Source organism: Carcharhinus amblyrhynchos, chromosome 5 (assembly GCF_965287045.1).
Source record: "Carcharhinus amblyrhynchos chromosome 5, sCarAmb.v2.hapA, whole genome shotgun sequence".
Lineage (NCBI taxonomy): Eukaryota > Metazoa > Chordata > Chondrichthyes > Carcharhiniformes > Carcharhinidae > Carcharhinus > Carcharhinus amblyrhynchos.
Genome location: NC_137328.1, coordinates 52,100,085 through 52,113,920, shown reverse-complemented (window position 1 = coordinate 52,113,920; position 13,836 = coordinate 52,100,085). Strand labels below are relative to the sequence as shown.

Genomic DNA, 13,836 nt, shown 5'->3' with positions numbered 1-13,836 from the left:
TTTTGTTGATTTTCTGATTCCATAGATAATGATTCTCCACCGGCTGAGAGAGAGCCAGGAGAAGTCGTGGACAGCTTGGTGGGTAAACAGGTGGAATACGCCAAAGAAGATGGCTCAAAGCGGACAGGCATGGTCATCCACCAAGTAGAAGCAAAACCATCAGTGTATTTTATCAAGTTTGATGACGATTTCCACATTTATGTCTATGATTTGGTAAAAACCTCTTAGACACATTTCATTGTGCAGTGGGAAGGCCATATTGGCCAACTCATGGACGTTTTCCATATGTGGACCTTGATATACTAGGCTTCTAAAAGCCCAGTAAACTATTGTGATCTCACAATCTCTGCCATTGACAACAAATACAACACACGTTTGAATCAGCCAAATGGTTCTACTAATGTTACCATTTATGATGGTTTGAATGCAAGAGGGTTACTTGCAAAAGAAACAGTCTAAAAGCAGTATTTTAGAATAAGGGAACTAGGTTTCCAGAGTACTTTGTCACTCATGGGAAACAATAAGGCTTCAAGATAATAAACCTAAATTAGGGTCTGGAAATAAAGTGAGAAAATGTATCAGCATAAAACAAATTACAATTGGACAAAAAATATTTTCTGAATTGAAAAGTAAACAAAAGAGAGGAAAAAGAAGAATGAATCAGACGCTATTTAATCTTATAACATGTTTCCATGTTATATCCCTTTTTTGACAATGATGTCCTTTTTGAAATCAAGTATATCTTATTTGACCTTGAAGAAAGCTGCAAATTTATTAAGATTCTATAAATACATTATGGTCTTAATAAAACTGTAATGAGCTGTACATCTTAAAGGAAATGCACTTGAAAGTTTTTCTTCAATTTTTTTTAAGGAGCTTAGGTAAATTTCATTATTTTTATGTCATGAAAGTACATATATGAAAGGTGAAATTTAAGATAAGAAGTTTGGCAATGTGGGAGAGGAGCAAGGAAGAAGAATAAGTCATGAAAGTCTCTTGAAAACATAACCACTATACTATTGTAATGGTTAACATGGTGCTCAGAATACAAAAGTGACTCTTTTCAAAGTCTTTCTTGGGTATATGTGTTGATGACAAGATCAGCATTTATTATCCACCCCTAGTTTCCCTGAGGAGGTGTATTGTCGTCTTACACTGCAGCAGTTCATGTGAGCAGGTAAAGGTGAGTTGTTTGATACAAATGAGTAGCTTCCTTGGATACTTTCCAGGCAGCTGAGTTAACCACATTGCTGAGTCATATATAGGCTTGACTGGACAAAGATGCCAGGTTTCCTTTCCTAAAAGACATTAGTGAACCAGTTGGGTTTTTCCAACAACATTGTTTTCACTATTACTAATGGCGGCATAAATTCAAATATCATATGACCCTCTTCTGTGGAATATTATGAGAAGGTGTCTAAAATGAGCTTGTTGCTACTCTAAATTATACCTGCCAAATTATCCTTGTTTTATCTTGGCTGGCATTTTTTTGTAGTGATACATTTCATCCACTATGAGAACTTTGTTTGTGCTAAGGTACAGAGTTAATTGGACACAATATTACAATTATCTTTAGCTCTACAATGTAGCTGAAGTAATGCCTGAGAAGTATCAGAAGCTAATTCTGTTCGGGCCTGCTGAATATTGATTAAGCCAATTATATTTCAATTTTAAGATGTTGTGCAAAATAATATGTAAACTGTCAAACGTAAGGCTCCCTTAAAAAAAATCCTTTAATATCCCAAAGGCTTATTATCTGATAAATATTTGAAGTAACAAATCCAAATTGTAGATAATGCTCTTAGCCCAATGATTAAATGGCTTGAATTCTGTCATTACACTTAAAAAAATCAATAAAATTGTTGTTCATTAAAAAAAGCATTCTGGTATGATTGGGAGTGAGTGAGTAAAGCATCAGTTCAAAAGATGACACGATACTCAGTATTTCCAAATGCTGCTGCTTATATCTTTAGATCAAGGATATTTTACAGTTTAAAAAAAACACATTGTACCTCCTGAAGAATGTCATCTACCTTAGAATTTGGAAGTGATTTAAATACAAGTGCAGTAATGAACCTAAAATAAGTAAGTAACACATCAGGCGAGACTAATGTTTTGTTATTAGCGCTTTTGGAACTTATTGAATGTCACATGGGCATTTCCTACAATTACAGATGGAATATAAAAATATCCCAAAGCCTTATGAACACAAGTGTGTATCTCTATTGTCATATAATAGTGTTTCTGATTCCATGAAATGAAGAAAGCGAGAACTTTAATTTACAATATATAATTTTATATGAACTACTTTCCTTAGAATTGTTAATTGACCATAACTTATTCCATTCCTTGATCACCCACCAATGCCTGATGTTTCTTCAGCCTCTCTTAACAGCAGTAATTTACACAGGGATATGATTCTACAGGTAGAAATCCAACACTCTTGCCTAAGTGATGATTCAGCATGTGTGAGCCTAAGTATTACAGTATTAAACTGCAAGAAGCATCTTGATATTCAGGTAGCGCCACAGTACACTGTACCTTATCTGGATTTTTTTTTTGATTCTCCTTCATGATGGAAACCTCCCACCATCTGGTAGTGTTAACATTATAATTTGCCTTAGCTAACCATGCCTAAACTGGGCCTTTTCTTGCCTGTATAAATAGGTACCATATCTACATCGTAAATCCACCAAACCATTGGAAATTTTATAGTTAAATTTTGCAAATAAAGTTTGATACCATTTTGTGTGTAAAATATTTTGCGTATATTGTAAGCACAGTACATAGTGGTGGACCAATTATGAAGCAATTTTAAATCTCAGTTTTGAGAGACCTTCACATGAGGATTCCATCTTTGTCGCTCCTCCTGGGATATGGAATTAGATATTATTTGCAGTATTAACCTTTTGTGCATCCTTTATTAATCTAAATCATTGATCTTAATTGACTGCACATAGTCTTGTAGCCACAGTGCCCATTTTAGTTAATTCATAAAATTTTTGAAGGTTCTGATGTAAAGCTACTGCTTTAAATATTTCTTTTCAAAAGTCCTTTAATGCACTGGCCCAGCAGTTGTATTTCAAAAGTAATTTATTTGTGCTCCTGTGCTTAGTTATAAAATTGTATTCTGGAACACTAGTCCAATGTTAGAAACGTCTAAAAAACCATTTTACACTTATTACATCACCAGGTTTTAAACACCAACTGTTACTTTTCTTAGATAATGGTACTTTTCCAGACCCCTCTATAATGATAATATGTTTATTCCCAAAATCAGGCACACTTAGTTATCATTTTATTAGAATTACCTTAATCTTTATGTGCAACAAAACTATTTTGAGAGTTTATGGTAGAATATTGGCTACTTTCAAGTGAGGCAATTTTGGCAAGGAATTCTGAACCTGGATGACACTTGTTTCAAAAATTGAGATACTACGGATTCTTTTGAAAAAAAAATGTTGTTAACCACCTATTCATGTTTCTGTTTTATTTATTCAAGTTGCAATTCTTTAGCCTTGTGGCTTATACCTAAGTATAATGTGCTGGACAGTAACATAAATACACTGTTGTTTAATCTGAAAATGACTACATGCAGAAACTGTTGTTCCTCCAGTATTCCAAAGTGGGCAACCAAAGGCAGGTTACTGTGTTCTTTTTAAATTATTTCTGCTAGAAAATAGCCCCTTGATATTGTATTATGAAGCACTTCTAACCTGGCTCTAAATCTTATGTGTTATTAATAGTGTTTAAACAAATTCATCAAACCTACAAAGTCAGTATTGGCAGAATTTCTGCAAGACTTGTCAACTTGTAAATGTTTGTCTAGAGTAGGTTTGCAAGAAGATTTTGAAACTAATGCTTATTGATAATTGAGCCAAATGTGACTGTTTATTTGAGGTCTTTCCACAGAAACATAAATTGGGCAGGGAACACCAAGACAGTGCTTGATGGTTTGAACTTCCAATTGAATTTTTTGCAGATGTGACTGCATTGCTGTCATGACCTTGGTTAACGGTAGAATAAATTATTTTTATCCCTGGGAGCCAACACTGCTTTATAAAATTATCTTGGGGCTTGTGGTTGTAAATGACACAATATTGGATACGTATTGAAATAGTCGATCATTTAACTTGGGTTGTATGACTACTGTGTGTGAAATATGGCTTCTATAGTGCGATCTTTTAAATGCAAACGTTGTGTTTTTCTGCATGTTCCAATGTTAGACCCATTTCACATAATCAGCTTTGCATGTAACACCTTATTTTGGGTTGCCTGTTTGCTTATTGTATTGTCTGATTGTTAGCTAGGATGAAATGCACTGATTTTAGAACAGTGCCAATTGTGGTGGCTTATGTCTTAAAAGGGACCATACTTTTTCCTTTTTTTGAGTGGGCAGGGTGGTGAGGAGATAGAAAATCTGGCAAGGGTTCTTCATAATCAATTAACAAATGTGAAAAAGCTAGGTTTACCTTTTTAAACATGTAACCCCTCTCTTGGAATCTGTATCCTGAGCATTTTAAAATGTCTGTGCCATGTTTGGTGAAGGTACAGATTTGAAATCTCATTGGAGCTTATAAGCAGAAAGGGGCCTTTTGTTACTAAAATTAAACGCACAAAATAAGCATTTATTGACACTTGTGCCTTGAGCCATTGCTTTATCTCTTGTAGATCTGGCAAATTAATATAGCGCAGTTAATTTAGTTCAGATGGTGGCATAATAGAATTGTATGTAGCAAGGAGCTTGATAATGGACCTCATGATTTGATTTGTTTTTGGAAAACAAAGCCCACTATTTCCATGCTACAAAGTTTTTGAAATATTCTTGATAAAGGGGAAATACCACCATTAGAATACAATTACAAAATGTATGGTCCTTCATTAGTTACAGTGCTTTTTAAATAAAACTCAGCTTAACAGTTTATGGTATATGTATAGTTAAATTGCAATGTTAATGTTTGCTTCTGGAGTTAGGCAAATTTTCAAATGTATAGACATTGTAGATCATGTTGCTGTATGCCATTAGATCTATGAACATTTCGCATATTAAAAATCTGTTTACTTCTGTAAGGTTTTTTATAATTATGTTGTATAACTATAAAAAATAAAATAAATTTCTGTGCAATTCAATTGTGTATGAAACAATCTTTAACCATTATTTTTCAAATTCTGATTTAAGTGGAAGACAGTTGACATTGAACAAGGACAGTGTTCACATTTCTATGATTAATAGTAAGTACAAGTGGTGACATACCCAGTACGACTACACTTAATCCAATACTTTGCTGGGACTTGTCTCATTTTGACCCACTAGATACTTTATTACTCCACAGTGTAAAGGAACAATTTTATTTGTGTGGATACCAACTGTTCCTGTGAGCAATCCAGGTTTACCTGACTCTTTATTTCTTGATAACATATGAGAGCAATTAAGGCAGCATTTATTGTTCATCCCTAATTATCTTTGAGTGGTGAGACATTGCTTTGAATTGCTACACTCCATGTGGTGTAGGTGCAGCTGCAGTGCTGTTGGGAAGGAAATTCCAGGATTTTGACCAAGCAACAGTGAGAGAATGACAACATATTCCAAGCCAGGATGGTGTGTGAGTTAGAGGTGGTAGGGTTCTTGTGGATCTCCTGCCCTTGTCCTAGTTTGTAAAGGTCATGGGTTTGGGAAGGTCCTGTCAAAGGAGCCTTAGCGAGTTGCTTGCTGTGCATCTTGTAGATGCTACACACTGTTGCCACTGTGCGTTAGTGGTAGTGGGAATGGATGTTTACGTCAGTGGATCAGTTGCTGATCAAGTGGACTACTTAGGCCTGAGTGGTGTTGTGCTTCTTGAGTTTTGTTGGAGCTGCATCCATCCATGCAAGTGAGGACTGCCCCATCACGTTCCTGAGTTGCATCTTGTGGATGGTGGACCGGCTTTGGGGAGTTGTAAGTGTGTTACTCAGCACAAAAATCCCAGCTTCTGATGTACTATCGTAGCTAGTTAACTTTCTGGTCAATGGTAAGCCCTAGTACAGAGGTCTTCTGATGCAGTGAGCATCATTTCTACCTCTGAGCTAGAAACTCTGGGGTCAAGTCTGACCCCTGGTCTTGATAGTCACAAAGGTGTGTTCATAACCTGGCCAAACAGAAAACCTTTTGATACACTTTCACAGTAAGAGCACTAGGGGTAGTAGCGACATTTATACTCTGTGGCAAGCATCTTTGCTTCAAGTAACAGCTGGGAGAGAGAAAGACTACATGATGTTGCTAGGGTTCTGGTAATGCCATTAAATGTTAAGGAGAAATATTTAGTTTTTCTGTTGTTGATCATTTCCTGATGTTGTTTGCTGCACATCAACCCAAAGCTGAATGTTGTCTGGCCTTGCTACACTCAGGCACAGACTGCTTCCGTGTTTAAGTAGTTGCAAATGTTACTGAACTCTTCAATCATCAGTGAACACCCCACTTTTGATCTTTTGTTTGAGGGAACATCATATATGAAACAGCTGAAGCTGGGCACTATCCTCAGGAATTCTTGCAGCAATATCTTATGGTGATTGACGTTTAACAACCATAACTCACCTTGCTTTGTGCCAGATATGATTCCAACCACTGGAGATCTTCCCTCCCCGCTCCCCACCTCGTCAATTTCCAATGACTTCCATTTGATGCTGAATCTTCACTGTCGCAGTTTACCAATTCCTACCTTGATGTCAAGACTAGTCACTCTGAAATTTAGTTCTTTTGTCCATGTGTGGATCAAAGTTGTAATGAGGATTACAATAAGCATTAGTGAGGAGGTTATTACTGAGTAAGTGTCGCTTGCTAGCACCATCAATAATGCCTTCCATCACTTTGTTGAATACGGAGGGTAGACTAATGGGATGGTAATTGACTGGGATAGATTTGTCCAACTTTTTGATGGTTGTGGCATGGTTAGGATGACATCTTCCATCTGCAAGAGGCAATGGTAATACACCATCCGAACTCGAGCGAGGTCAAATGAAATCATCTGTGCCACTTCTTTTGATAGCTGAACAAGCTGATTCTGGAAAGGCAAAGTCTGATACAAGTGAAACTTTCTTATCAGTGATGTGGAATGATCTGCCCGCACTTTATTTGCATGGCTGGTGACTGCTTTGGAGTTTCTGAAACCATATGTCATACTGGCAAGTTTCTGCTCTCAGTTGGTGTCATCATTTGCATTAATCATCAGCTAGAGTTTCCCACTTGTGATTGATGTTGAAGCCTTTCTTGTCTCTTCACAGAATCTCCTTTTTGAATCACAGCTTTTGGGCTCTGCTGCTCTTTTGTCATGGGCTATCATTCTGCATGGCATATCCTTTGAGATGTGGCATTTATTCTGTGCACAAGACATAGTGGGGCAATATTCCACATTTTTGATTGGATGCCAGTGTAACAGATGTGCTGGAACAGCTTGAGGAGAAACATGTGACGTTCTAGATCACAACTACTGCAGCTGGGATGTTGGCAGGACCCTTGGCCTTCCAGTGCATTTAGCTTCTTGATATCACACAGCGTAAATCAAGTTGCCTGAGGACTGATATGCCTGTTGACTTGGTACTACTGGATGGTTGCAAATGTATCAGTCTTGCCTTTTGCACTGATCTTCCTAGCTGTCCCATTATGGACAATGGGGACGTTTGCGGCGCCTGTTGCATAGGGCAGTTGCTTAAATGCCTGTCATTTACAACTGTAGTAGACTGCATGACCTGATCTGATCAATTGTGGGATTGCTTAGCTGTAAAACATGCTGACTGCATGTTTGTAGTCCTGCATCTTAGTTTCAGCAGGTTGGTAACTCATTTTTAGGAGTGATGCTGCTGTAGGCATGCTCTCCTGTAGTTTTTGCTGAATGGGGTTGTTTCCCTGGTTTGATTGGAATGGTACAATGAACAATAATGAGATTGTGGTTGAATACAGTTCTATGTTGCTGATGCCTCACGATGCCTTATGGATGATATGTTTTGATCTGCTAAATCCTATATAGCACAATGGTGGTGAGACACAACACAATGGAAGTGCAAATTCAATGTGAAGATGGGACTTTGTCTCCACATGGCTATGTTGTGATCATTTCTAGATGCATCTGTGATGCATAGATTTGTAAAGATGAGGTCAACTTGGATTTTCCCTTTCGTTGGTTCTCACCCAGGTGATGTGTTGCAGGACTTGACCAGCTCAGATAGTACCTCCATCCCAGAGGATAGGATCTGTAGGCCTGCCTGAAGTGCTGGTCCCACAGTCCATCATTGTGTGCCTGCCTCCAGACAATTGATTTGCACCCCTTTCTTCCCTCTTTGTCTGGAGAATCAAAGATGGTCTCCTTAAATTAGCTTTAACAAAGCTCTCAATGAGTCTTAACTGGCTGCCCTCTCATGGAGACGAACAGCCCTGCTTGCCCAAATACATCTTGGACAAAATGGCCAAATCCTGGAACGATATCATGAAACCAGCATGCCAGCCAGTTGCAGCATTTTCACACTCCTAGTTCTATTATTTAAAGACTCCTTTCTTAACCTTGGCAGGACCTGAAAATATGCCCAAAATGTTAGTGTGTAGATACAGCAAGAAATTTGGAAGGCAAATTGAATGTTGGCCTTTATTGCATGAGAGGTGAATTATAGAAGTAAGGATGTCATAGTATAACTGTACAAGGCATCAATGAGGCATGTGTATATTTTGCTCTCCATATTTATGGAGGGATGTATTTGCATTGGGGAGAGTTCAGAGATGGTTATGGGTTAATATGGGGCGGAGGGGTAGGGGTAAGGGCATGGCTTATGAAGAAAGGTTGAGCTTGCACTCGAATTCGAGTTCAGAAGGTTAGGAGGTGATCTTTGTTATATATTTAAAAGGGTTGCATGATTGCTTTAAGAGCTGATCATATGCTTTGATAACGATATCAGAGGCTGCTGTTTTACTTTCAGTTGTACTCTGGAGTGCAGAGAACAGCTCTTTAATAAATCTGTTGTTTCTTTCCGCATGTAGATTCAAACTATGTTCTTTTTGCTAAAACCACAACCCCTAACAGCGGAAATACAAGATTCTGAGGGGGCTTGGCAAGATAGGTGCCCCATGTGGGAATCTAGAACTATGGAATATAGCATTCAAATAATAGCTTACCCATTTAAGATCATTAAGAAATAATTTATTTTCTGATGGTTGTAAATCTTTGGAATTCCCCACCACAGAAAGCAATGGCTGTTGAGTCAAATACTATCGGCAAGACTCGGATAAACAGATTTTTGGTCTATGATGGAGTCAACGGTTATGGGGAACAAGCAGCTCAGATCAATAATGATCTTACTGAACTGCAGAGCAAGTCAAAGGAGTTGTGTGCCCTACTCCTAGTTCTTATGTGAAGTTAATTAATATTTTCAGAATAAAGCAGTAATGCAATGTGATTCAATTTGAAAGAAAGTCAGAGTGGGATACTGAGTGATTGCAGATCTGAATATTTTGTTAATAGTATTAAAATTGGGAATTTTTGTTAAGTATTTCATGAGATGAAATTTAGCTTAATTTGGGATTTGGAAACTAAAAACTGTAAATTGGTTAAGATACCTAGTTAATTGAGATTTCCCATCAGTGGCAGATAACTGTCAATCATAATGTAATTGCCTGCAGCAGGAAGCTGAATTAGAAGTTGCACAGTACTGGATTTTCATGTAGTCGGAAACTCTCTGGAGACCTTTAACATGGGTGAGGCCTGGTTGGGGAGGTCTCATCTTCATTTCTTACTGATACAATGTTTGCCAGTAGTGTAGGGTAAAGAGTCAGGGTGCAAATCATACACAAATTTGCTGGGCTGTTTGGAAAAAAGCACACTTTAAACTGACCTCAGTCTGGCTGTTACAAAGGGCCTTAATCTATAGTTTGGAGTTATAAATTTATGGAGGAGATAAAGGATGGACAATGGTCTGTGTCATGATCTGTAGTTATTTAAATCCTCAGCCCTTTTAAAAACAAAAATAAACCTAGATTGCAGTTATCACTGAGTGAATTAAACCACTCTGCTGGAGTGCATTGATTTACAGGTTATCTGGTGCAGCTTAGAAAAAAAAATAGCATCTGCTCCTGCAGCATCAATGGACTTAATTATTGACATTTTCCAAGGGCATTTACTACAGTTAAGTCCATTATGAATGCTTGGGGTGTTTCAAAATGTTCTAAGTTGATTAGTCCCCCTCACTGAGATGAGTGCACATTTTTATCGACAGATTAAGGAAATATTAGATTAACTGTTTTGATGCGATTACTGAATAGAAGTTTGTGCTTAGAATGTGCTGACCACTTGGGATTTAAAATCTTTGTTTCATGAATGATAGTTGTTTTATGAGTAAGAGTGCTATTAGATTGTTAGAAATTTAACTTTTTCAGCTGCTGAGGTCTGTCTTTAATGGACACCTGAGTGAATGACTATGGAGTATAGGGGGTATGAGGTGGCATGGAGAGGACATGGGGAGTGTAAGGGGGCATGAAAGTCTATGGCATGGAAGGGCATTGGGTATGAGGTTGCATGGGGTGTATAAGAGGTCATGGAGGTGTGAGGAAGTAGCGGGGCATGCGGTAGCATGGAGAGATATAAGTCAAAGGCTAGAGGATTGAACAGTCTTTTATAAAACTGAGTCAAAATCTCGGGACCAAGACAGGCCTTCCAATCAACCTGCCTTGGTACTCCCCATGACTGCCTTTAAACTGCCTCAGAGGTAACAGGCCCAACTCAATCATGCCCCATGTCCTTGGAGAGAAAATTGCATGTGATGGCCTTTATATTGAGGTGGGTCGAGCTACATCTCATGAGCTTTATGCAGGTAAACTAGTTGCTAGCACAATGTTCATGAAAGAGTGCATCATTGACAAAATGCTAAAGTCAGAAATCTGGAAATGGTAGTTGGGTGTAGAGGAGGAAGGATGATTTTTGCTAATTTTTTGCTTCCAGTAGCAGATGTTTTCTTTTGTCTCCAGGCTAGGAAACTGTAAATTGCTGTTTACTGAATTAATACATAAACCAGTCAAATAAACAAAAAATAGATGTGCACAGTGCAACCGCAGAATGTAGGAGTTTGCGAAGAGGAACGATGTGAACAAAGGTGGTCTATTTAATGCCAAAGCTGCTTCCCACATTAACATAGTAACATCAGCAATAACAAGACAACATTGGAACTCTTTGAGATCCACAGAAGGATGAACCAGGGTTGTGTCTTGGCACCAACACTCTTCGACATATTCCTTGCTGCTGTCATGTGTCATCAGATTATTTAAATGATGTCTACTTGCATACCAGAACTGACAAAAACCTGTTCATTCTTGCTTGCCTGACATCCAAGACTTAAGTGTACCAAGTTTTCATTAGGGAGTTTTCTATGCTAGTGATTTTGTACAAGGATTCCATATCGAACATCTTTTGCAGAAAACAGACAAACTCTCCCATATCTGCAAAGAGTTTGGTTTGACAATCTGCATCAGGAAGATGAATATCATGGAACATGACCTCGCTATACAACCATCAATCAGCAATGATACTCAAAGCTGGAGATTATTGACAGTTCCACATTTCTAAGCTCTACAATTGTATCAAACTGTCACTTGATGCTGAAATCAACACATACGTTGTAAAAGCTGCAGCTATGTCCAAGTTGAATGAAACAATAGCAACATGATGTTGAACTTAAGTGCCAGTCGATTAAGCCTGCGGTCGCAATGCATACCTCTACAGTAGCGAGAACTGGACAACATATGCTAGTCAGGAGAAAAGGCTGAACAATTTCCATTTTTGCAGTTTCAGATGTAGGCATTTCTAGAACAAGACTACCAACTCAGAAGTTCTGGAGTATGCTAATTCCATCAACTTACACCTCTTATTAACAACGACATCAGCAACATCCACTGGGTGTAAGGTTTTTGTGGCGAACTGGTCAATGGCCCACAATACCCATACCTCTGCCGGACACTGTAAGCAGAATATGAAGATGACAAAAATCATCACTTGCAATTGTCTATTCGGAGGAGCACTGGAAGAAACCAGGAGAACCAGAAAGCTCTGTTGGCTGAAAGCGGGCTCTCAAATCTATCAACCTCTCTGCCAACTGCCTTTATCTGCAACAAGTGTGGCAGAGGCCACTCTACCAGAAAGGGCATCCTGAGCCACACTAGATGATTAACTGTTACGACTGGGATGGGAGGAGTGCAAAGCTTTTCTAGTCCCATAAGTGTAAATGTTCTATTCACTTGCCAAAATGGCCTGTTGTTCAAACTAGAATAATGGAGACTTAACCAGGCTTGGACTAATAGTCACTATAGTTGCCTAAAATTTTTTCCAAAGGAGCTTTGCTGTGAAGGAGAACAGCACAAGATTAGTGTCCTTGGGATCTCTCCCACATCTCAACTTCTCAGGTTTCCAATTACAGATGGGCTGTACTGAGTTGAGGATTCCTAGAAAGATACTGATAATTACACTGAATTTTAGGCAAGGCAGTGAGAGAGCAAGTTGAACAGACTTCTCCTTCCATCTCTGCACATAGGAACACCAGATCGACACCATAAAACGCTTCAAACTTTATTATTTTTTATAAAATTTTCCCATTGGTCAAAAGATGTTTTTGTTTCCTTTAACTGCCAACCACTGCAGAGGCCCCATTTGTTTTACCTGTATGTGTGTGTCCAGAACGTGTTGGGATTTAAGGGGTTATTATGGTTATACTTCCAGATTACAAATTGTATGTTAATCAGTTTTTCAAACTTGTTTTTGAGACCAAATTTTATTAAATTAATTATTTTGAGTTTATTGAAAGAACCCTGATTCAGTCTCCTTTATTCTTGTTTGAACAATAGGCCATTTTGGTGAGCGAATAGAACATTTACACTTATTGGGCTAGAAAAGCTTTGCGCTCCTCCTATCCCAGTCATAAGAGTTAGACTGACTGCTCAAAAACAAATTGCATTTGGATCCCCAATTGCTGATGCTTGTACTCTTAATGCTCATTTTGGACAGTTATACCTTCTAACAGTTGTAGCTTTCCCCCATTTGGATATTGCTCAGTTAACATGTTATTGCAACTCAAGAATGTGCTGAGACATCAGAACAAGTGCAGAGGGATCTGTCAAAGCATAACACACATGAGAGCAGAAATGACAGTGGGCACAGGAATTGTTTTCAACGCTGATGATTGTTTGATTTATATCAATAAACTTGCACTAATGTCAGTGACTTTCACAATTTCAATTTGCAATCTTTGCAGATTCCTATTTCTTTGTACAATACTCTGATTGAATTCAAAAGAATAACTAGCTCATCCATAAATAAACAGCCCATTAGTCTACATTAGTCCAATATTACATTAGTACATCACTACATTAGTCCCGATTAACTACTGGGAATTGCTCATCTGTAATTAAAAATGCATTTGAAAGGACTGGCTGATTCTAAAACTCTTCCACCTATGGAAATACATACAACGTCATTATCAAGGTGGATGAGACAGTTTGGTTCCGGTTCCAACTTGCCCTGTTTGAGAATTGAAATCCCACTCACCTGATGAAGGGGCAGTGCTCCGAAACCTAGTGACCTGTCCTACCAAATAAACCTATTGGACTTTAATCTGGTGTTGTGAGACTTCTTACTGTGCTGTATCACTCCACGATCAGCTGAAGAAACTCTCGAAATTACTTTGCAGCTTCAACACTGTACTCTTCTCTGAGCAATTTGAATTTTTTTAAAATGTACAAATTAAAGGGGCAGCCCCTTAAAGGGATATTAGAACAAAACGGAGGACACCAGCCGTCCGAAAAATAGATACCCACAACTTTATTCTTCAAGGCCG

At 38.2% G+C, this 13,836-nt stretch overlaps 1 protein-coding gene across 3 annotated transcripts in view; it reads left to right on the top strand.

Moving 5' to 3' along the window:
• The window catches only part of spina (spindlin a), a 119,543-nt gene extending 114,429 nt beyond the window's left edge, over positions 1-5,114 (top strand). For all 3 annotated transcript variants that reach the window (XM_080188767.1, XM_080188766.1, XM_080188768.1), the window contains one exon: positions 26-5,114. In XM_080188767.1, coding sequence (XP_080044893.1) covers positions 26-228 — 203 coding nt within the window. In that variant the 3' untranslated portion in view covers positions 229-5,114. The remainder of the gene's footprint in view (positions 1-25) is intronic.
• The last annotated feature ends 8,722 nt before the right edge of the window (positions 5,115-13,836 follow it).